The sequence below is a fragment of the Lentinula edodes genome (genome assembly GCF_021015755.1).
Source record: "Lentinula edodes strain Le(Bin) 0899 ss11 chromosome Unknown C8R40scaffold_2, whole genome shotgun sequence".
Taxonomy (NCBI): Eukaryota; Fungi; Basidiomycota; class Agaricomycetes; order Agaricales; family Omphalotaceae; genus Lentinula; species Lentinula edodes.
The window spans coordinates 1,437,995-1,460,458 of NW_025764308.1; the positions used below are offsets into that span (position 1 = coordinate 1,437,995).

The 22,464-nt window shown below is 45.8% G+C and overlaps 9 protein-coding genes across 9 annotated transcripts; 7 read left to right on the forward strand and 2 right to left on the reverse strand.

Annotated features, from left to right (window-relative positions):
• The first annotated feature begins 10 nt into the window (after nucleotides 1-10).
• C8R40DRAFT_1081072 (uncharacterized protein) lies at nucleotides 11-3,038 on the forward strand. The gene is made up of 17 exons (XM_046227117.1): nucleotides 11-158; nucleotides 233-244; nucleotides 313-330; nucleotides 398-402; nucleotides 458-567; nucleotides 625-690; nucleotides 741-990; nucleotides 1,043-1,242; nucleotides 1,301-1,435; nucleotides 1,486-1,525; nucleotides 1,583-1,592; nucleotides 1,650-1,922; nucleotides 1,976-2,090; nucleotides 2,141-2,387; nucleotides 2,438-2,594; nucleotides 2,643-2,752; nucleotides 2,813-3,038. The coding sequence occupies exons 1-17, from the start codon at nucleotides 78-80 to the stop codon at nucleotides 2,964-2,966; spliced, it is 1,983 nt and encodes a 660-aa protein (XP_046091719.1). The 5' UTR covers nucleotides 11-77; the 3' UTR covers nucleotides 2,967-3,038.
• C8R40DRAFT_1081074 (Prephenate dehydratase-domain-containing protein) lies at nucleotides 3,034-4,280 on the forward strand. Its single transcript, XM_046227118.1, has 5 exons — nucleotides 3,034-3,173; nucleotides 3,227-3,284; nucleotides 3,338-3,546; nucleotides 3,602-3,797; nucleotides 3,857-4,280. Exons 1-5 carry the CDS (start codon nucleotides 3,123-3,125, stop codon nucleotides 4,177-4,179), a joined length of 837 nt encoding a protein of 278 aa, XP_046091720.1. The 5' UTR covers nucleotides 3,034-3,122; the 3' UTR covers nucleotides 4,180-4,280.
• Nucleotides 4,281-4,541: 261 nt separating this feature from the next.
• Nucleotides 4,542-5,625, forward strand: C8R40DRAFT_1158110 (uncharacterized protein; the record flags this gene model as incomplete). Its single annotated transcript, XM_046229701.1, has 5 exons — nucleotides 4,542-4,668; nucleotides 4,719-5,072; nucleotides 5,128-5,221; nucleotides 5,272-5,473; nucleotides 5,527-5,625. 5 exons carry the CDS (start codon nucleotides 4,542-4,544, stop codon nucleotides 5,623-5,625), a joined length of 876 nt encoding a protein of 291 aa, XP_046091721.1.
• Nucleotides 5,626-7,039: 1,414 nt separating this feature from the next.
• C8R40DRAFT_1081080 (uncharacterized protein) lies at nucleotides 7,040-8,301 on the forward strand. Its single transcript, XM_046227119.1, has 9 exons — nucleotides 7,040-7,201; nucleotides 7,263-7,285; nucleotides 7,339-7,385; nucleotides 7,474-7,485; nucleotides 7,542-7,611; nucleotides 7,649-7,654; nucleotides 7,727-7,812; nucleotides 7,870-7,930; nucleotides 7,993-8,301. Exons 1-9 carry the CDS (start codon nucleotides 7,097-7,099, stop codon nucleotides 7,997-7,999), a joined length of 417 nt encoding a protein of 138 aa, XP_046091722.1. The 5' UTR covers nucleotides 7,040-7,096; the 3' UTR covers nucleotides 8,000-8,301.
• On the forward strand, nucleotides 8,289-11,600 carry C8R40DRAFT_1081090 (uncharacterized protein). Its single transcript, XM_046227120.1, has 16 exons — nucleotides 8,289-8,514; nucleotides 8,578-8,600; nucleotides 8,666-8,672; nucleotides 8,729-8,769; nucleotides 8,823-8,867; nucleotides 8,924-9,027; nucleotides 9,078-9,342; nucleotides 9,397-9,523; nucleotides 9,581-9,642; nucleotides 9,702-9,766; nucleotides 9,821-10,164; nucleotides 10,217-10,557; nucleotides 10,625-10,781; nucleotides 10,845-10,954; nucleotides 11,008-11,048; nucleotides 11,112-11,600. The coding sequence occupies exons 1-16, from the start codon at nucleotides 8,461-8,463 to the stop codon at nucleotides 11,405-11,407; spliced, it is 2,082 nt and encodes a 693-aa protein (XP_046091723.1). The 5' UTR covers nucleotides 8,289-8,460; the 3' UTR covers nucleotides 11,408-11,600.
• C8R40DRAFT_1081092 (uncharacterized protein) lies at nucleotides 11,601-12,694 on the reverse strand. Its single transcript, XM_046227121.1, has 3 exons — nucleotides 12,340-12,694; nucleotides 12,021-12,273; nucleotides 11,601-11,964 (listed from the first exon to the last, which is right to left on the reverse strand). The coding sequence occupies exons 1-3, from the start codon at nucleotides 12,571-12,573 to the stop codon at nucleotides 11,678-11,680; spliced, it is 774 nt and encodes a 257-aa protein (XP_046091724.1). The 5' UTR covers nucleotides 12,574-12,694; the 3' UTR covers nucleotides 11,601-11,677.
• Nucleotides 12,626-16,096, forward strand: C8R40DRAFT_267729 (uncharacterized protein). Its single transcript, XM_046234543.1, has 9 exons — nucleotides 12,626-12,845; nucleotides 12,898-13,034; nucleotides 13,084-13,188; nucleotides 13,239-13,304; nucleotides 13,360-13,865; nucleotides 13,914-14,049; nucleotides 14,120-14,393; nucleotides 14,445-14,564; nucleotides 14,613-16,096. The coding sequence occupies exons 1-9, from the start codon at nucleotides 12,695-12,697 to the stop codon at nucleotides 15,860-15,862; spliced, it is 2,745 nt and encodes a 914-aa protein (XP_046091725.1). The 5' UTR covers nucleotides 12,626-12,694; the 3' UTR covers nucleotides 15,863-16,096.
• C8R40DRAFT_268680 (Endonuclease/exonuclease/phosphatase) lies at nucleotides 16,003-18,391 on the reverse strand. Its single transcript, XM_046234546.1, has 8 exons — nucleotides 17,699-18,391; nucleotides 17,618-17,639; nucleotides 17,456-17,559; nucleotides 17,090-17,394; nucleotides 17,010-17,030; nucleotides 16,868-16,950; nucleotides 16,365-16,811; nucleotides 16,003-16,310 (listed from the first exon to the last, which is right to left on the reverse strand). Exons 1-8 carry the CDS (start codon nucleotides 17,906-17,908, stop codon nucleotides 16,144-16,146), a joined length of 1,359 nt encoding a protein of 452 aa, XP_046091726.1. The 5' UTR covers nucleotides 17,909-18,391; the 3' UTR covers nucleotides 16,003-16,143.
• Nucleotides 18,259-22,459, forward strand: C8R40DRAFT_1034126 (Metalloenzyme, LuxS/M16 peptidase-like protein; the record flags this gene model as incomplete). The annotated part of the gene is made up of 20 exons (XM_046223400.1): nucleotides 18,259-18,391; nucleotides 18,444-18,482; nucleotides 18,530-18,566; nucleotides 18,619-18,826; nucleotides 18,940-19,034; nucleotides 19,086-19,177; nucleotides 19,234-19,488; nucleotides 19,551-19,612; nucleotides 19,661-19,746; nucleotides 19,801-19,987; nucleotides 20,037-20,209; nucleotides 20,262-20,631; nucleotides 20,683-20,744; nucleotides 20,793-21,041; nucleotides 21,094-21,317; nucleotides 21,371-21,468; nucleotides 21,524-21,595; nucleotides 21,650-21,877; nucleotides 21,930-21,995; nucleotides 22,049-22,459. The coding sequence occupies 20 exons, from the start codon at nucleotides 18,259-18,261 to the stop codon at nucleotides 22,457-22,459; spliced, it is 3,147 nt and encodes a 1,048-aa protein (XP_046091727.1).
• Between the last annotated feature and the right edge of the window lie 5 nt (nucleotides 22,460-22,464).

Consider the following 22,464-nt stretch of genomic DNA (forward strand, 5'->3'; position numbering starts at 1 on the left):
ATAAAACCTTCGATAATATACACCCCACCTAGTGCATGCATTGATTACTTTTCTACTTCGTGACTCTGCTACGAGCAATGCCCAAAGTCCCTTCGACCTCGAGCCACGCTCATTCCCCTTCTCAAGGGCCTAATTTAAATGTTCTCAAAAGGAATCAGGTATGAGTGTTCTCACTAGTTGCAATTGTGCAGAAATTTACCCTCTCGGTCATCCTTCGGTGATGGTCTATTAGGCTTGCCATCAGGTAATTTCCCCCCTCGTTCCACCTAATGCCTTCGCTCTTTGCTGATTCTTCCCCCCTTTCTGCTCCAGTGTCGAAGACGGAAATTGGTATGCATCATTTTCAGTCTCACAATACAACCTGCTGACCCGTTATTACCTCGTTCTCCTCTCGCAGAAATGGTATACGACGACCTTTCGAAGTTACTTCCAGGCTCACACATATTCCTTATCTCAGCGACGCTAAAAGACCTTGTTCGACCTGTGTCCGATCTCACAAGCATGCCATTGCGCATTCTCCTGCAGGGACCGTACATCCCACAGAACCTGAATGCACTTTCGATGAGCGTACGTTGAATCAAGGTTACTCTTAACGCTCAGCCTAGACTCTGACTCATCGAAAAGCATTGGAACTTAACACTGGCGTAGATGGTCCGAGGACAAAGTATGAGAAGTTGGAGAACCGGATTGGTAAGTTGCATTTGTTGCTGTCTCCCACCTTCTCTAATATGTTGGCAAAGCCGAACTTGAAGCCTTACTGCAAGAGAAGAATGGAACGCAAAGGCTCATGAGTCCTCAAAACGGTAGCCCGGCTTCGTCGAATCATGATAGAGACAGTGGATTTGGCTCAGAATCTGACTCCCGCTCGTCTGGTTCTACTCCAGCATTAGTTCCAGCAGCCCTGTCGACGTCATTGTCGATGCCGGGAATGGACATGACTTGGACTCACTGGCCCACAGACTTACCTGGGCCTGATCTTCTTCGACATCTGTCAGCGATCTTCTGTATTTGGTTTCTTTCGGGCGAACTTACCTTCAGACAGAATTGATGTTTTCTTCACCTTCCATCCCCACGCATCTCAGCTGTTCCATACGTCCACGTTTATGACTTCACTCTCCCTCCCTCCGGATCATCCAAAATTCCCTGCTGTGCCTGTTCTTCATGCAATCTGTGCAGTAGGCAGTCTTTACACCTCTGCAGTCACTTCTGCTCCTCCAGTAAATTTCGATAAGGTCCCTGCTGGTACGCTGAATTTCTTTTGCCTGCCGAAAGATGGACTCAAATCTGACCACCGATCAAGACGAAATATTCACGGAGCGTTATCGGATAAAGGAGAATCGACCCGACTCATTTGCAGAACAACAAGCTACGCTTGCCAAAGAGGCGCTTCAACGTATGGAAATAATGGGACTAGAGCTCATTCAAGTATTGCAAAGTTTGTGACTTGTGTGGATATCGTCACAGTCCAATTGACACATTGCGTAGGCACCATCCTTCTAAGCTGGTATTATTGTTCGAATGCAAGGTGTGTTAGTCTTGACGAATCTTGTTCATCATGTCTTCTTGCTAACTTGCTTCACAGTTGGGCTGAGGTACCGCATCATTTCAGTTGAATATCCTTGTTTGAGGAACCTTACAATATTGAGCAGCTGTTCCTCAATTGCGCACACTCCATGCGTCTTTGTGTTCCACTCGGTCTGAACGTTTGCCCGCCATTCCACACCATTTCAAGATCAACGAGACCAGCTTCTGTCTTGAACCCAGCGAAGAATGTTGTAGAAGACGAGCTGCGGAGAAATGTCTTCTGGTTCGCTTACGCTATGGAGCGGCAGCACGGGTGCAGCAATGGCTGGGCGCTCAGCTTGGACGATAATGACATTTCGCAATTACTTCCAGTTCAGAGCGATCAATTTGACAACGGAGTACGTTCAACCGATGTATCCCACTGCTTCTGAAATTTTAATTTCTGTTGCAGAAACTTGTTTCACCGAGCGAACGTCAATGGGCACATTCAAATGATTTACTCACAGTCCACCCGGAACATCAAACGGATGGGCTTATCCTGTATATCAAAGCTTCTATTCTCCTGTGTAATTGGGGCCTATTTTTTCCCCAAGAATTCATCTCACCCACCTTTCAGCGAAAGTCAAGACTTTTAATCTTCGTTTCCGAGCGAAACACTTCTCTGGCGATGGAGAAGGTAGCCTTTCCTACAATACTTTTCGTGCTGACGAGCCTGTGGATCCCCGAAACACGATGTCGTTCATTGACTTGGATGGAACTGTCACCTCCTTCATTGCCACATTCCCTTCCCATCTACGAAACCCATTGACAAAGGATGAGAAGATGGATTGTACGCTGTTTGCTGCGATGGCGATGTCACACGTGTACGTCTATCGATATTATCATGGTTGTAGTCGTTTATACAGTCGTTTAGTGCTATGATCGTCCTTCATGAACCTCATGCGGACATCAGAAGTCGCGGTTGTATTTCTGCTCTCAAAATTCTTACTGCCACTAGGTCTATCGTTGACTTGATTTATACTGCTTGGTCAACGACGTTTGATCTTTCCCTTTTTGAATCTTTTGTATCGGTAGGTGACGAATCCTACTTCATTTGCTCATGCTGATCCAAGGTCTAGTTCTGTTTCTTTGCTGGTGGGCGAGTCCTCTCGAGGTTTCTGCAGGCTGCACTCGAAGAAGAGGCCGAGGATCAAATCAAAACTTTCCGTTCTGAAATGGGAGTCATTAGGTCAAAATGAGTTTCCCGCCCGATGTTGAAGCAAATGCTGATTTAATATTCGATATCTAGGACTGCCATTGAGCAGATGTCAACTCGTCATCGAATTGCTTCGTATCTACTAAGAATGCTGGACGACCTCACTGCTAAGTCGGAAGTACGTTGGTCGGAAACATTGTCTCCAACCACGGCGCATCCCTTGGCACTAGAATCGGTGGTGGTTTGATATTATTTATTAGCATTATATATTTTATGTTGTCTGTAGCTATGATATAAATATGAAGGATTTCTTTCTTTATCTTTTCTTCGGAAGCATCGGCACTAGTCCTACGATGATTGACAGCGATCAACGTGTATCTCGTTGATTTAAAGCGTCTTCGAGATGAAAGTGGACGTCGGAGTTTTGGGGCCTCTTGGAACCTACACACACCAGGCAAGTTGTAACCATGTCCTTTCTGCCTTATCTCAAGCTGTAAACTTGTGTAGGCAGCACATGAATACTTTCAAGCTTCGGCCATCTACAACGAGAGACAGACGATAGCTGGTACACCATTCAATATTGCCGGATCTCAGATTTCTCAAGATATTGCTTTTCAGCCACACTCGAGTCCCTCGAAACCCTTGATTATGCCGTTGTACCTCGAGAAAACTCCATTTTCGGCTCCGTTGTCGAAACTTTTGATGGTCTTAGAGTCTTGAAGCAAGGACTGATTCAAGGTGAAGTTGTGCTGAAAATCCAACACTGTCTTGTTGTCAAAAAGGGCGCAAAAATTTCGGACATTGATTGTGTCATTAGCCATGAGCAGGTACGTTCTGCAAACTTGAAATTATTGCTGAATGTGCCAATGACATCGCGAACAGGCCTTAGGACAGTGCCGAAGATTTCTCAGTGAACATTTGCCTTCTGCTACGACCTCCAAGACGACATCGACTGCGGCTGCAGCGGAAACAGTATCTAAACTGCAGAAATTAAATGTGGCCGCGATATGCTCCAAGATCTGTATTACGATGTTTGACGATTTGGAAATTCTTCTGGATGGGATACAAGATGAAGACAGTAAGATCATCTGTGTTCCACTAGTATTCGTTCATGCTCATTTGTTCCACTATCATCAGTCAACTACACGCGATTTTTCATTCTGGGAAAAGATTCTGAAGGCAGACCACCCTTCAAACCTTTGCGACCCACACATGCCCTAATACGTGTCACTCCTTCAAAGACGTGTTTCGACTTGGCAGAACTCTTGAAAATTGTTGATCTTTCTGTGAAACGTATAGACCGAAGACCCGCACCAGCTTCCGACCCCTTTCTTGACATATATTTCCTGGAGGTCGTATCGTCCCCACATAACCCTTCGGAATGGCCAGAACAGGTGTCGCATTCAATTCTGAGAATCCGGGACAATGGCCACTTCGCTGAAAGCATTGGACTTTGGTAGATGATATTTCCATATGCATTAGACTTTATACAAAATTGTTATACACGACGCCTCTATATATGTACAGTTACAGTATCCTTTCATAATCCGATAGAACATACAACTTGGGGTGATTATTGAGCACGATATCAACAATTTCACTTTCCAATTTACCTGGGGCTTACTTGCCTCAACTTTGCCTCGGCCTGATGGTTTTACTGTAACTGTAATCATTCTTCTGTGTCCGTCGATGGGCTCGAGATTTAACACAAACAAAATTGAGGTGACAATTGCTCCACAACGAGTAGAAAAGAGTCTGAGTTATCTTATGAATAGAGTTGTGTTTAGTCAGCCAACTCATCCTTTCTTCGTTTGTAACCTCGATGTCGACCGCGAATCCTCTTGCCGGTCCTTCACCCCTCAGAGATATTATTAATCCGCAATTCCATCAAAACATATTCTCTGCTGAGAACTTCATTAAATCTGAACTTAATATCAAGCTCGATAAAGGTACGTCTAGTGAGGAAAATTTGTGTGGTTCAAACTCAACGTACGAATAGATGAACAGATATGCCGTCTACATTTGACGCCAGCTGGATGTCCACTAGGACCTCTTCATTGTCCTTTACGCCATACTTCTCCCTCAGCACAGAACTTCCAGCCACCCAAGCAGCTTCCAACACATCCTCGTGAACGAGAACGGCTCGCAACTGTCTGCAAACATTGGCTTCGGGGACTTTGTAAGAAGGGAGATGCTTGCGAATTTCTGCACGAGTATAACCTTAGGCGTATGCCAGAATGCTGGTGGTATGCAAAGTACGGATACTGTTCAGCTGGAGATGAATGCTTATATGCTCATCCGAAAGAGCGCAAGGTGGAATGTCCAGACTATAATCGAGGTTTCTGCAAACTCGGTGAGCTCCACGCCATTTTCACATACATCCTAATCAAGCTTATTCAGAGATCTAGGTCCTACATGTCCCCGGAAACATGTTCGTCGCGTCGCATGCCAGTTGTATCTTAGCGGATTCTGCCCATTAGGGCCGGAATGTCCCAAAGGCCAGTAAGTTTTCAAGATTAACCATTGAACTAACTATTCCTGATCGCTCGTAGTCCCAAGCCTGGCCCTCCAAAGCCTGAAGCCTATCAAGCACCTCCACTCTCTATGCGTGACTTAGGACCTCCCCCGCCCGGCTATGGTCGATATGCGGACTTTGATCGTAGTTTTACAAATGCTCCTGCTACACAACATGCTGCCGCTGGAGCCAACAGCAATGCGTCTCGAAGGAACTTAGACGAAGTATTATGCTTCAAGGTATGTACATGATGTGTCTTCGTCATACGCTCCCTTACGTGATCTTTTTCAAGTGTGGAGAGAAAGGTCATTACGCAAATCATTGTCGCAACCGAAACTTACCAGGTAATCGAGGCGGGATGGAAAGACGAAAGTTTGGGGTGGACGAATAATAAGAAGCACGCTGCTTTTGCCTTATTGTCCTACTCATAACTGTGGAATTGGATGCTCTTAGACTTGGATGATAATGGTATTCATCTCTGGTTCTAAGAGTATGCTAATCCATGGCCAGCCTTCCAGTAGGCGTTCTAGCTCCTAATTGAGCGTTTTCTGATGCGAAGGGCGTTACCTTCCTCGATGTCAACGGGGAAAATTGATAAGGCCCGCTCTTCGCTGAGATATCTTCTGTCCTTACATATGTATCACGTACTAGGCCTAAAGATGAGGTTGGCGGTTCAAACGACTAAAGAGGTTTCTATGTTAAGGACGACCTATAAAGGGCTTGGTCGCCAGGGTAATTCATCTTGCTTTGCTAAGGTCCTTCACTGCCCGTAATTCCAAGAACCAGTGTTCAGCTGAATCTTTTCGTCTGTTGGTTTTTGCTTCCACATATTCCTCCGCAGGCTTCACTATTTCTATCATCCTCATAGAACCTCATACTATGGTTCACAGGGTACTTCCGTAAACAGGGTACTTCCGCATTTTCGAAAATCTCATATTTTGAATGTTTTAGGTCGATAAATGCTCCCAGACTTTTTATGTAGTACTTTCTATGTTCTCTATAAACATACTGTACCATATGAAATAGATTGTATTCAGGGGATGCATATGTACAAGACCAAAATACTGTAATATACAAGTGTGACTTTAGATTGAAGCCTCAGGAACTGTACGAAGAGCTGGTAGATAACTGTAAAAATGACATGGGCATTAAGTAGAGGTTCTCATCAGCTAGCATAGCAAATTTAAAAGCAATCCAATGTGTTGTAAAAATTCGACAAGCAGATAAAGTGAAGAGGGTATGCGACGTGACAATATTTGATTCCAGCTTCATGCCGTAGCCTCGGCAAACCTCTGACACTCTCCAAAAGCGTGATCAACACAAGTTCTGCCTCAACCCAGCATCAAATGGCCAAGTGTGCCAGAGTGCCGAGCAGCGGCATTGATGTGACTCAGTGTGACCCAAGTACCCTGTTTTCCCTCGGTCATGGTCCGACGCTCTGTTTATGCCTTATCTGCTTTAACATGTAAGACAAAAGACAAGCTTAACATGATTCTAAATAAGACTATCTACTCAGATTTTTATTTACTCAAAAATTTAAGACGTTATTCGCAATATTCAAGAAATCGGAAGTACCCTGTGAACCATAGTAGCATCGAGTCTTACACTAGCCACTTTCTTATTTCTTATTTGTACACAATTCATTCTTTTTCATCGGCTGTTTCTTCGAGAATTTCTTTTGATTTGTACAACATGTATGTAAATGCAATAACCTACGGTCATGCAGCCAAGGTGGATGTCCTTGGAGGGGCAATTAATATGTACAATGTAGACCTGAAAATTTTACAGAATGCTTCACAGTTAGTCAAGAATATAATTGACTCCCATCTCATCTTGGACCTGAACTATATCCTGACTATATCATGGGATGGCAACGGACGTTCTCGCTGGGTCGACGGTCTAAAGGATGTCATCTAATTACTGACGAGGTCACCTCTCAAATTGAGGCCGGGTTGAAGGATGTTCAAGTAGGTTCGGACGGCTGACTATATATGAGCATCCAATTCTTAACACTGTTCAATGTTCTAGGTCGGGATGCTCTTTCTCTTTGTGCAAGCAACGGTTACAGCAGTTTTCAAATCCTGAACTGATGCTGGATCCACAGAAAGCATACATCCTGTGCTCTAACTCTGAATGAAAACTGGGATCCAGGTCAGTTGCTTCTTTTCGCAATCATCGATGGGTATCCAGTGGGTATTCAAATTCGTTTTCCATCATCCCCGGCGCGATCTGGATGCAGATGTTCGAAGAGGTCCGTTGATATCTCCTGTACCATTATGGTATGCCGTGCAAAATTGAGATTTTTAGATATGGACATGGCGTTGGATTGCGTTGTTCCGGAAAGCTTGGATTGGCTTCATACCGATGAGGGTCCAGAGTGTGTCCTTTCCATTCTTGATAGCCGCATCCATTCATGATTCTCATCCTAGTGATTCGTAAGGAATGACGGATCCTTCCAGAGGCATTATCTCATGCAAGTCTATATCCATCAGCGTTTCTCATACCAAATCGTCTTTGGTCGGATCGACTATATCTATACCTATAACCAACGGGTCACTCAATCTCGGAACCTGGCAAGGTATAACCCCCCTTGTTTCCGTTGTTCGTAACCATTGACTGCTTTGGTCTTTCACAGGAATTTATCTGACGGAATTCCGACGCCTAGCTCACACGAGAACCGTCGTAGCAACCATCCTGTAAGTCTCACTATCGAGCACAACGGAGACTGCTCTTCCAGGTTCCTGAAGTCGTTTTGCAGATCTTGATATCACAACATGGATCCGAATTCATGAAAGGATGCTCGTAATTCACTATGATGGATAACCGACTATGTATGCAGGCGGAAAAGGATTTGTTGAATGATTTCATCAGAGGACCCACATTTCTAGCTGGAACACTTAGGTCGGAAATACTCATTATACGAACACTGTGCGATTCGCGTTACTATATTATAGATAACGATTGTCGTCGAAGAGGTTGTATATATCGGGTCGATGGTCATTGGTGATGTTAGTATATATAATGAGTATGTATGTGTACAATTCACGTGAAGTGTATAAAGGCAAACTTGAACTTCCTTCAAGGTTCTGTCCGTGTCTCTTTCGCTAGTACTTTGCTCGTAATTTCCATCTTCTGCCAAAGGATCCAACTTGAACGGATTATATCCCATTTCCTCTGATATTGCCATTTATTTCAACTAATCGATAGCATTTCGCCACACTTCCTTATGCCCAAGGTTGCAACGAGCTCACAAGGCAGACCAGCTCTTCGTAGAAACCAGGTTCCTACGTCTTTAAAACCTCGTGAAAGACTTGCTAACTTCACCAAATGTCGGGCTCTTCAGGCATGTCGCTCCTGTCGTAAAAGGTGGAATTTAGCGTTTATTGTGGAAAGAAAACTAATGTGATGCGTCGCGTCCTCATTGTGAAAAGGAAACTCGTATGTGCTTCAATTTTCTTCGGTCTCAGTGATTCAACTTCCAAGTTCTCTGCTAGAAATGTGATGCCGCACGTCCTCACTGTGGTACTTGCGTTAAGTGGGTCCCTTCCCGCCCTCATCGGTGTTGGTGTTACAGCTTACTCGGCACAGACAATGGCAGGCCCTAATATCTGTGCCAGCCCCAGTTGGCTATGCGTACGTTCTCCTCGTAACCCTGTAGCTTTACCTGAAGGTTGTTGCATACTACATAGACATCCTACCGAACCCCAATGTTCCTATGATCCGGTCGAAGGTCTAACCTTAGCTCCGGAGACCGACCCGTTAGAGAAGATTAGACAGTTGGAGGAACAGATCAGTACGTTGTGTGCGTGTCGTATGCATTTTCTGGCTCCTCATCGCTTTTAGGTTCCTTGAAGAGCAAGCTATACGAAAAGGACGCCAACGCCCGATCCACTTCTCCGACTCAACCTAGCACCACAGCTTCTGTTCCCTCACAAAGCCCTTCTCCAAAAGGAATATCACTACCTCATGCCGCTTTATCAATAGCGGACCCATCATATCGCGCTGAAAGCTCAAGCCCTGACATTGGTGCAAATGGTGACCCCTTCATGGAACTATTGTTTATTGGATGGAACCCCGACCTGCCTGATCCCGCAACGCTCAATCATTAGTGAGTATTCTATCGTTGTGAGATATGCGGGGCAATTGCTTATATTTTTTGCAGTATAGATGTATTCTTCAGATGCGATCCATGTGGTTCTAGAGTTCTCCACCGACCTTCTTTCCTTGCCTCAATGCATTTGTCACCCAAAGATCCGGGCTTCCCTCATTCAGCCATCCTTCACGCTATTGTGAGCATTACAGTAGATTGTGGTGCATTGATCGTAAATCAATTTAACTTTGCTCAGTGTGCCTCCGCATCACGGTGGTCACCACATAATATTGTCATTCTACCTGATGGTACCCGCCGGTATGAAAGAATCTGCTCTGCTGCCCTCCATCTGATCCACTCCTGCTCGTTTATCATAGCGACACTTTCGGAGACTGGCATGCCTCAAAGACGCGCCACTATATCGATAAGTGTATGAGCACCGGTGAGAAGGCCTGGGTAGCATTAATCTGTACCAAAATCTCAAGCTATTTGACAGGTGAAGATATATTTTCCGTCATGCAAGCATGTATATTGCTTTCCTGGTACTTTTATCAAGAGGGTCGCTGGGTTGAAGTCTGGATTTTTGCCGCCTTTCAAACGCGGGTTAGTGTGCCTCTCCGTCTCAATTATCCCGGGACATTTTCTACTCATGGTAATACATCTCCTGGGGCATATCTTGCCCCGCCGAAAGATCTTCGCGATCTCGAGTCACGACGCCGCACCTGGTGGATGACCATTCTTTTCGATCGAATAGCATCCGTTGGAGGCTGGATCCACTCTGTTGACGAACGCGATATAGGAACCGAACTCCCTTTGCGCAATGAAGACTTTGCATCCGAGGTAAGTAAGGCTCACATTAAAGTCCAGGTGACAGTATCAATCCGTAAAACAGAATCCAATGCCAAGCAATCCTCAAGATATCGCGACGCCTGACGTTTTTGTCCGCCACCCTCCTCAATATACCGATTCTTTCGTCCTCCTTGTCAAAGCAGTCATGCTTTTCGGTAGAGTCACTGACTTTAATGTCCGCGGCAGCCTTCGCGCGCCAACCGCGCCGAGTAAGAATCAAAACCCTTTCTATCTTGAAGGTTTCGAGGCCCTCGATAACCTCGTTTCGCGTGAATTTTTGGATAGCCTGCCGCACATTTTCAAAAATAACAATGGTGTCACGGATGTGCCCGATGGCAGTAACCTTGATACCGACCTTTACATGGTGCACATCATTCCCCATGCGTGAGTTACATGTTTTCTCTTTTCGGTATCTTTTGAGATGAATTGTAAACTCACCATTGGCTTATAGTGCCGTGATCACACTACACAATCCATACGTGAACTTTAATGACCCAGATAATGTTTCTACTGCTCGTTGCATTCATTCCGCAAGATGTATATTGGCGGCATATTACATGTTAACGGCCACATCATTGGATATCACGAGGTTACATCCTTTTGTCACTGTGGGTGCTACTGGGTGCTACTTTAGTTGCTGCGATGAAACGGCTGACTGTTTTGTACTGTAGATCTGCTGGTATCTAGCCGCTGTCGTACAAGTCCAGCTATGCAAATATTTCATTGAGGTCGGAGATAGTGACAGAGAATCCACTGTATGGGGCGAGATCAACGTCTTGAGGTGAGTTTTGAATTCAGCCCGAAACTAGATTGATCATGTTTGTACATTTGTAGGTTTGCTATGTTAGCTTATGGCGAAAAATCGCCAATTGGAAGTAAATTGGGCTATTGTCTATTTCATGCGTGAAAGCTAATACCGGCGGTATCTCTTCTCATAGCTCGACAGGAACGACTTCTCCAAGGACTTATGCGAGAAATCGTCAGGATGACGGCCCACAAACAACCACTAGAGGTGGGTGCACCGTTGTATCCATTTTCGTCGTCGTCATTGTGGAGGAAGGGAAATTCCAACGTCCCGGAAGATGGCACCGCTGGACTTCCTATGCCTGCCAATACGATTTTCGATGAAGACGGTCACTCAAGGTCAACTCCTCCTGAATTTCACTCTGCACCTGGATGGTTTTCCGCAAGTGCGATAGGCACAAGCCACCACAGTCATGATTCATCTTACTGAATAATGTTCCCCGCAATTTTATTCTGTATTATATCCAAAAGCTTTCGAAATTTCTTTCCGCCGACATACCTTATTTTCCTTGCTGCCTTCGTACTTTTTTTGGTACCTTTTGTGTACTTACAGACAGTTCCGTTCCATGGTTTACGGGCATCAATGTAATGTTTCCGCCTATTGTTGACAATATAAATCACTTATTTTACATGTATCTTATGCGTCTTGTTAAATTGTATTCTTATGTTCATGGTTTCCTTCTCATAAGATGATCATAGTCTATGAACTAGAGCGATCTTGGTTATCGTGGGTGCCAGGAATCTGCGCGCGCGCATTCTGCTGACGGATTTCGTCCCAAGTAGAAACAGCACTTTGGCCTTTGGAAGCAGCACGTATCTCATCCCATCGGGAGTTAGGATTGGACGCATTTGATTGTGTAGGTGGAGAAGGAGAAGAGGGAGAAGCGGGTTCTGGCGATGATAGAGGTTTGGACGGTTCACCATCAAAGGATGATTCGACGGTGTCAGAAACGAAATCGGGATTCAGCCCTTCAGAGGACGAGGGTTCTCAAATTGCATGTGTAAGCTGACGGCACTTCCGCAAAAGCTACATTTGGACTCACCCGAATAAACCCCTTGCTCATTCTTTCGTATGCGAGCGTGGATGACCTTGCCAACACCTAGAGGGTTGTCTAGGCCCTCCCAAAGTGAATCTATTCGTCGAGCTATTGCTGACTGAGTCGATAGTGTTGCAGCAGCAAATGCGATAGGAAAAAGGAAGAAACCGCGTATAAAGGCTGATGGACGCTTTCGCAAAACCAGTGAGCCGGTTTCGCAGACAACTACTGCGGTTATGGCCGGGCCTACATGATGATACTATTTGACAGGAAGCAGAACATTCATCATTAGACGAGTTCCATGAGTGGAAAAAGTTGGACTAGCATTGAAATAATAAAAGTTGGACAATGAACCAAGACGCGCTGCAGCAAAGGCATAGTCTTTGTCGGAAATTGACCCGGCGGCGAGGGCTGGAGCTAGCAGCTTGCGCATCGTTGATTCATCCTTTATTAGGAGTGGGTGGAAGGTCATTTCTGCGGAAAGTCTGTGAAGTTGATTTCGTTCTTGGGGATTCAGCGTATTCCATGTTCTGAGGACATCGGTGATTTCGAAAGACATCGGTCGATGCACGTGGTTGACCCAAAAATCTCTGATTCTCGATATATAAGAGTGCCACGTGCGGATGTGACTGGAATGATTGCTTGCTGTGAAGCATCCAGCAACTTTGTTTCTTGAACTCATGAGCAGCGTCCTCAGGAATAAATTGCCGCCGCCACCTCCCGATGATTTTGACCAACCACTGACACCTCCGCGAACTCCATCCAAGTCTTCGGATTCTCCTACTTTACGACCTACTCATCCAGGTTCACTGCCTAATTATGAGCCTTCATGTGCGTCCAAAGCTTCCTCTTTCTTGCCGACCATCTTTAACTCAACCTACAGCCGTACCTTTGACACCAACTACTCCATTGTCCCCAAATACGCCATTCGAGGGAGCGAAGCCTAAAAAGACCAATCCTTTGAACGATCTCATTGACACGGAAAGGGCATATGTTGATCAGTTGACGGCTATAATACGGGTTCGTGTTGCGTGACGCGTTCCTGGTCTTCGTCCTCAAATTCCTTCAGAAAGTTGCTGCAGCATGGTCCAGGTCCAATCTTCCACCTTCGGAGCTAGATTCAATGTTTCGAAGTATAGAGACAGTTTACAAGGCCAATCGTTCATTACTTACAGTAAGTTCCCATACATACCCGTGTTCGTGGCTTATGTATTTCATCCGTAGAAGCTCAAGGAGATTGGAACAAATCCCTCTTCTCCCAAGGCCTTAGGCGATTTACTCATGCGATGGGCGAGTGATCCTTCAAAAATTTCTTCTGATCTTCTGATCCTAACTATTTCTATAGATTGACGACCTCGAAGCTCCATACTCCACGTATTGCTCAAAATTTTTGTCGGGCTTTGATATGTGGGACCCAGTCCAGTCCAATCCAAAACTTGGGTCCATACTTGCGAATATGTCATCATCAAGTGCTCTGTCTACGGGCAACGAAGTATGGACTCTTGACACGCTTTTCCTTTTACCAAAAGCTCGTTTAAAATACTACAAGAAACTCTATGGTCGATTGCTCAAGAGCACTGCCCCTGGAAGAAGCGATTACAAGCTTCTTGTTGGTGCAGTCGACAAGCTCGAAAGGCTACTTGAAACGTTAGAACAGCGAGAAAGCATACGAGTAGGATACCCTGACGATTCACCCGCTCCACAATATGCTGCCCATGAACTCGAGGACGAGGTTGTGCTCGACATGCGTACCGAATCTGGCCCCCCCGTCTTGCCTCATAGAATAAGTGAGGTCGAAGTTACTCCTGGCAGCGGAAGTGATTCGACGAGGGATAGTGGAGTATCTGCAGGGTGAGTTTCTTGACTTGTTTTCGACTTCTGCCCTTCATTGCACAACAGAGACCGGATGTCTCGAGAAACAGTGTCTACAACTACGAGCCATAGTTCTACAGCTACGTTGTCCATGCCAATCGCGGATTTAGAACGTCGGCTTTCCACAGCGCGTTGCATAGATATTTTTACCATGACCCATAAGGCACGTTCATCATTGTTCATACATAGATATGTTTTGAAAAAAAACTTTACGTACTGACATCCATATACAGGTTGTCAAACTGCAGATGTCACCTCCTTCACTGACATATACACGGGAGATGCGATGCTCGTTGGATCTGGTCATCCGCGTTACTCCTCGAGTCACTGGTCAAGAAATTGTGCACAGACGCGGGCATATCTTCCTCTTATCCGACTTATTCCTTGTTTGCGAGCGCATGTCTCTCGAGGAGCGCGCAACTTCGGGATCAAACGGACCTGATATGTGGCTTTGTTATCCTCCCCTGACCGGTAAGGTTTTACGCGCTTCGGAAGTACCTGGATCAGGTAAGATCAAACCAATATGATCCTGCAAACTCTATTGACAGTTTCTTTCAGACACGGAAATGCAGGTTCACATCATGAGGAAAGAGACCCTTACATTATGCTTAGAAACACGTCAAGAACGAGACGCCGCGATGAAAGATTTCAGGGAATGCATTGAATTTGCAAGCTCAGGTAGGAAATTTTCGTTACGGATTTTTTGTTGCTTATGTTCCCGTTTAGTTGGTCCAGTTTCAAAGCAAGCTCCTCCCCCTGTGCCCCCACTTCCGGTCATGGGTGGACTTCCACGGTCGCCGGTCCCGATTGCTTCGCCAAGTGGACATTCACAAGCTAGTTCTCCGCCTATAAGTCGAACTTCCTCACCTCCATCGCAACCGTCCCCAGGAATGGAATCAATAGCCTCCCGTACATCATCGTTCAACCAACAATCTCCACGGTCTTCGGAGAGTGGATCCCTCAGCGATCAGTTTTCGAGGATGGGTATGTCCAATGTGGCTTCACCTCCATCAGCACCAAAACGGCTCCCGTCGTTCCATGACCAACGGCCTACGTCAGCAAATAGCGGTTCTGTTGGTATTGGGCAAGTGTTCCCGGTTTCCCGCAATCCTAGCCTCGGTTCACAGCACCAGGCGTACCCTCCATATGGCCCTGGCCCTGGTCGTGGTGCTCCCGGCCCTCCGCCTCCTCCTATGAAAGGTCCTATGCAGCATCCATATCCTGGAGGTCCTGCACGTAATATGGCCGCTCCTTCTATGCAAGGTGGTCCACCATTCGATCATCCACAACCTCGCGCACCTTTCATGGACGGTTTGCCCCCGCGACCTCCGTCTGAACCACCCATGCAGGCCAACCCACCTGGCCGGCGATCTCCGTCCACTCGTTCTCTTTCGGCGCAACAGGACCACCCTCGTTATAACAACATGCCTCCTAATGGCTATCCTCCGAATAACATGAATGTCAACGACACCATGACAAGACAGCAGTCCTTTGGAACTCCACTTCATGCACCCCAGCCCCGGCCCCTGATGCCATCAGCAACGTTCAATCGGGCCCTCGCTGAGACATCCTTTGCTGATCCCAGTCCCCCGAATTCTCCAGTAGCCGAAAGCTCCTCGCTTCCTACCGGGCCTGTCACATCATCCATAACGGCTACCTTCAAATGTAAAGTTTTTTTGAAGCAACAGCATGCCCAGTGGAAATCGCTTGGTACCGCTAAGCTCAAATTGTATAAAGAGAGCCCGACAAACGTGAAGCAGCTTGTAGTCGAGGCCGATGACAAAAATAACACCGTCTTGATTTCGACGATCGTCTTAACGGATGGTGTTGAGAGGGTAGGGAAAACTGGTGTGGCGGTCGAGTTGAGCGATAGAGGTGCTCGGACGGGTATCGTTTATATGATTCAGCTGCGGAATGAGAAGTCGGCAGGGGGGCTGTTCGATAGTTTATTGGATGGTTCAGACAGGGCGCGGTAGATGTGTGGGGATGATTTTTTTTGTTTCTTTGTGTCTTTTCTGGGTATGTGCATAGATCTGGGGCCGCATCAGTTGACTTGAAGAAGTATTAATATTATCTCGGAACACCGCAGCGTCGATACATTTTCCCCTTCCACTTATTTTGTTTTTTTTTTACCTACCATGGACAGTCGCTCATTACAAGCATCCTAATTCCTAAATTCTTTACATGTCTCTCGCTACAATCGCTGCGCTCTATAGTGTTATAGCATGTTCAAACTTACAAGTACGCTAAGCACTGGCTACGTCAAAGTAGGCGTGAAAACTATTTCCGCACTGAGCAACACATGATCGCTCCCGCAGACTCCCAATTGCGGGAGTCCTGGCTGGAGGTCTTCAGTGCGATGTCCGGATAGGACACCGGTGATCGTTGATTGACTCTGCGGAGCATCTAAGATGAAGATATAATCTGCAATACATACAGTACTTCAGCAGTGAAAACTCTCTCTCGGTTGAAACGCACCAAGAACTAGCTTCCAGTAGAATGTATAGCTTGTCCATTCTGGTTCATATCCACCTAGTCTGGAAGATGGAATAGAAACCCTATCCCCAAAAGTCCTTGTTGGTTTGTTAGACTCGCTGAAAGATTCCAGATATCCCCGCAAACTACTGTCGTAGGCGCTTTTCAGCGGAGGACCAGAGCTTAGAAACAGGTTTTTCAACTCTGATAACGAGAGTAATCCATCAACAGGTCGGGCTGCGCGCGCGTTGGTGATGACTTTATCGGGATCAGCGCCCTCTTCCTCGTTCTCATTGTTGCCATCGGTGGTTTCACTAGCTCCGGTGGCAACTACGGGATCTATCGTTGTATGGACAACATAGGAAGGCCTAAGTTTTTCTTCCTGCACGGGGAGTACAGGATCACCGACTATGAGTGAGTATACAGGGTCGTCGGGAGTGAAGTTAAAGTCTGGTCGAATCTTGGGTTGGAATTCAATAACTGAGGCATTCGGCATTTTCACCCACCCCCGCTGATGATACATGGCCAATCATCGTGGCCTATGGATTGTTTGAATCGCACAACTTCCCTTTTCAATATTGCCGCTTGTCTGCGTTGTGAATCAGCGATGGCACCGGCTTCTTCAGGTGCTTGGAACTTAAGACTAACCTTGCTTTTTCGTACACATATCTATATGGTTATATACATAATGTTAGAATGACACAGGAAGAGGACTAGACGTCACTAACTTTGGATGCCAGAATAGATGTGTCGTCGCGATGACCAAGCCTTCATCGCACTGCGTATGCTTCAAAGCTACAATGTGACCAATATTTCTTGTACGGAAAGTGCTTCCGCACAGGCTAACTCCTTCCTCGTCCGTATCGCGTACGTTCTCTTTGTCATACAATATCAACTTTAGACCCATTTCTTCGTAAAGGTCTTTCTTGAACGCTATTAAGCAACCGTGTTTTTTGTTTGGACCAGCTGCGTATCTATGAGCATAACCTGCGCTCTCGAGAACGGGAAGTAATTTCTCTAAACGATCTACTTCCTTTGTAAGAAATAAATATGGGGTCGCCTCGTAAATGCATGTCATAAACGCATGTACATACCTGAAGACATAAAATGTCGGCGTTGTGTTGTAACATTTCACGATAAAGCATATGTTCCCGTTGGACTGCTTTTAGACAATCGCTATTTGGGAATAGTTCTCGTCCTTTGTGGGTTAATTCATGAGAGGAATGGATCGGATTGCGAAGCATATCACAACGTACTGACAAGGCATTGTGCGAGTAACTTTGATTCAACGTCAATTTCAAGCGATCTTGTCAATTCTAGAAGCGAAATCGACAGACATTCCAGGTGAGAATTTTTACGCGATGGCCACTTGGGACATTATCAGCGTCCTTGATTTGAATCCACTTCCGATCTATGATACGCCCTTTCACCTCGTCGACCAGAGAAGCCGTAGTCGGAGCTGCCACGTTCTGCTTCGCCTTTTTCGCTTTGCGAGCTTCTGAGAGAGCTAGTTGTTCGGCAGTGAGAGAAGGCCTTTTGGAGGTCATGACATGGATTCGACTAGTAAACAAAGGTCTACCGGGGAAAGCTGAAAAAGTTCGGAAGAGTATGATGATTTGAGTGCAGCCGACGACTGCCGGAAAGTGATCGAAGAAAAATTTGATTTCGAATCACGTAATCATCCCTTCGAGCGCGGTCAGGACAGTGGTGGATGCTTCGCTCTATCTCTCGTTGTATACCCCTTCTTGCCAGGCGGAGCCTGAAAAGCATCGGGTTTCCATCCTCTCCTTATACTTTTCACAAACAGACCGGTTGCGGTGGCATTAGGAAACATTTAAATAATTTCCCGTTTCGGCTTGCATCTCGTCCTTTGTCTTCTACCACTACATCGTTCGCCATGTCTACTACACCACAAGTCTTTGGCAACTTCGATCTCATTCAGAAGTTTAAACTAGACTTTGCAGAGGTTGTCGTATCCAAATACAGGAGCAGAATTACTGGTTTAAGCATTGTACATCTCGATTATGAAGGTGTGCATTATCTTTGGTCGCGTCTGATTTCGTGTCTGACACTCTGTATCAGCGCCTATCGTAAATGGCTATTTTGTAGTGCCCACAGAAAGTGCGCAAGGTCCTCTCTTCCAACACTGGTTCTGACGCTCCTTTTAGTTTTCAATGACTCGGGATGTCCTCATACCTTGGAACAGTATGTTCACAATCCTTGCCTGAAATTTCTCTTTAATAATCCTCCTCCACAGCTTGGTATTTATGGGCTCTGAGAAGTACCCATACAAAGGGATCATCGATCATTTGGCCAACCGTGGATTCTCAAATGGAACAAACGCTTGGACAGACACAGACCATACTGCCTACACTGTCTCCACTGCTGGAGAACAAGGATTCCTCCAGTTACTGCCGATATATGTAGATCATATTCTCTATCCTACCATAACCAAGGCTGGGTATGTATCGTGTTCCCTACGTGGAAATTAGCTGTGCTAATCATGAGACGAAAGGTTCATTACAGAGGCAAGGCGATAAATCTTCCTCTAGCACATCAAAGCCTCAACAGTATCTAGGTTCATCACATAGATGGAAAAGGGCATGATTCTGGGGTTGTCTACAGCGAAATGCAAGGAAGAGAAAATACTTCAGGCGATCTTATGGCGCTCGGGTTCGTCCTTTCCTTCTCGTTGAACAATCACCAACTTACTTTCAATCACAGCATGCAACGGCTTCTTGATCCCCCCAGTAGTGCATACCGCAGCGAAACTGGCGGACTGATGGAAGCGCTTCGGAGATTAACTGTCGAGCAAAGTAATCATATTTTTCCGCTCTAACATTGGCAATGATTAATCATACTTCCTTCCAAGTCCGGGAGTATCATGGATCTTATTACGTGCCCCACAATCTGTCTCTGATCGTGGCGGGAAAGCTGTCGAGCGGGACTGAATCGTTGTTATCGGTTGTGCAAGAGCAAGTGGAACCTAGCCTCATAGCACACGGTCAGAATCGCGGTCCAAAGCCAGAGGGTTGGAAGCGTCCTTTCCTAGAGACACCAAGTGCTATCAGACCCCCAATCAAAGAGTCTATCAAAAAAATTATAGAATTTCCTGAACAGGACGAAAGTACGTCCGCTCAGATGACCTTTTTACCCACAGACTCATAACTTCCTGTCCTTGAAACTTAGGTGTCGGTGAAATTATCATCAATTTCTTAGGCCCGGCTCCAAATGAATTTTTAGAGAGAAAGGTTCGTAAACTTGATTTGTTCGGTTCCTTTGCGCTAATCGTGTTGCAGGCCTTGGATGTTCTCAGTACTTATCTCACTTCATCTGCTGCTGCTCCTTTGAATAAAGAATATGTCGAAATTGAGTCACCATTATGGTGAGTCTTTCTCACTCGCCTCAAGTTTTTTCGCTCACTCGTGTGTTCTTCAAGCACCTACATCTACTTTTCGGAAGATACTAGAGCGACGCGTGTTTCTATGCCTATCTATGTTGGATCCGTGTCGACCGAAAACCTTGACACCTTTGATCAAAAGCTCAAGGCCAGCTTTCAGCGAATTGTCAATGAGGGTATTGATATGGAACGTATGGCTATGGTCATTAACCGCGACGAACGTCAAGTACGTCTGAATTTCCATGTGCTTTGAATAGACCTTCTCAATTTCCCAGCTCCGAAGCAAACTGGAATCTGCGAAAGGAGACACTTTCTCTGGGACTGTGATCACAGATCATCTGTATGGTGCTGAGGATGGATCGGAGCTTGCGCCCTCTATGGCCGAATTTGATGCATACGCTGCCGTCAAGAAGTGGACCAGCAATCAATGGACTAACCTCCTTCAAAAGTAAGGGGATCGTCTTCCAAAATTAACCCTCACTCACCTTGAAACATCGTAGGTACTATATCGATCCTTCATCTGTTGTTGTCATCGGACGTCCTTCTGCAGCCCTCGCTGCAAAGCTGGAAAAGGACGAGAAGAAACGCCTCGCTGCACAAGTCAAGAGGCTTGGTCCTGAGGGTATCAAAGCTGCTGCGAAAGAACTCGAGGAAGCCAAGGCTGAACATGACAAGCCCATTCCCACAGAAGTTCTTACACAATTCCAGATTCCCAGTGTGAAGAGTATTTCTTGGATACCTGTGCAAAGTGTCCAACAGAAAGGGAGGGGCCGATCTGCTCTACCTACTCCATCAAGTTCAGATCTAGCCAAAATCATAGCCTCTGACGGAGATGAGCTGCCTTTCTTCGTGCAATATGATCACGTAGAGGTGGATACCTTTTTCCAAATTTCATCGTACTTCATACTGACCAACATCAAGTCTGACTTTGTTAGCATTACCGCATTTTTCTCATTAGAGAACTTACCTCAGCGGTTACGAAAGTAAGCCGCAAGGCTTTATTCTACAGCTTCTTCTCATGATATATACAGACACATATCCACATACCTCTCTGCCTTCTTCGCCCTTCCAGTGAAGCGTCAATCTGGCGAGCGGCTTAGTCACGAAGAGGTGATTAACAAACTCGATGATGAAACTGTATCTTATGAGGTCGGACTGGGTATTGCGAACTCTTTCGCCGAAACGCTTCGCATTACCATCAAAGTTGAAAATGCCGCCTATGAAACCGCAATCGCCTGGCTCAAGGACCTACTATATGGTAGTGAATTTGACAAGGAACGGTGAGTCTTTCATGAAGATTACACAAGAAACCTTCTGAACAAGTATCTTCAGGTTAGCGGTCACCATCGCTAAAGTACAGCAATCTCTCCCAGAGATGAAGAGAGATGGAAGCACTGTACTCAGTTCCTTATGGGCTGATTTAATGTTCAGCGAGAAGTCTACCTCTCGTGCCGGTGGTGTCCTCCCTCAAGTGGAGTTTGTCCCTAAACTTGCAAAAGAGTTACAAGAGTCTCCAGAAAGAGTTATCGCAGATTTTGACGAGATCAGAAAGCACAGTGAGAAGCCTCGTGCCACTTACCTTCTTTCCTCAAAATTTAATTAATCATAGTGATTGATCCTTCTGGGATGCGTTTCTCCGTAAGCGGTAATGTTTTGAAGATCAATCACCCTCGTAGCACATGGAGGAAGTATTTCCAAGACGTACCAGTATGTGTTTCAAACCATTTTTCTCGCCAACAATCTGATGATTCTATACTTGCAGGAAGCACCCCTAAGTCCCATCCCATTTTCTGCCGAGGTCCTTAGTCCCGTTGGTGCTAATCCCGTCAAAAAGGTACGAGAAGTCTATCTACTCCAGAGCTCACGTCCCAGACTTATCGCATCTCAGGCTCTCGTCATGAGTCTTCCTACCATTGAGAGCTCATATGTGATCCACACATCAAAAGGAATCCAGGGTTTCGACCACCCTCAATATCCTGCATTCCGTGTAGCTCTTGAAGTGTTAAACGCAACTGAGAGTTATTTATGGCGCTATATCCGGGGATCTGGTTTGGCTTATGGCGCATACGTATCGCTGGATGTGGAATCCGGTCTGCTTAGCTTTTCTCTTTATCGAGTAAGATCATTGGTCCACTGATTGTGCGAAAATTTGACCAAGTGTTGTCTAGAGCTCAAACAGTATGGGTGCATTCAAGGCTGCCTCTACGGTCATCAAAGGCCTCGCCGATGGCACGGTATGGTCTTCCTGCTCTCAACTGCCCGTCGTCATTAATATAAACATCTTCAGGTAACTCTTGATGACACTACCGTGGATGCAGCAAAGAGCAGTATCGTTTATGGAGTTACCAAAACTGTATCCACAGCTAGTCGAGCTGCCATCGTGTCTTTCACCAATCAGGCCCTGAAAGGTGTACCGCAGAATCATCAAATGGAGCTGCTTGAGAAATTCCAAGCTGTAACCAAAGAAGATATCATTTCCGTTTTCCGCAGCCATTTCCTACCCCTTTTCGAGTCTCAATCTTCAGTTGCAGTGGTAGTAACTGCTCCTTCCAAAGCTGATGAAATTGACGCTGGTCTTGCAGGCTATGGATTTGAAGTTGAACGAAGGACGTTGGATATTGATCCCAATGAAATGGCAGGCTCGGACGAAAGTGATAGTGAGAGCGGTAGTGAGAGTGATGAATCTGGTTTGCACTAACGCGT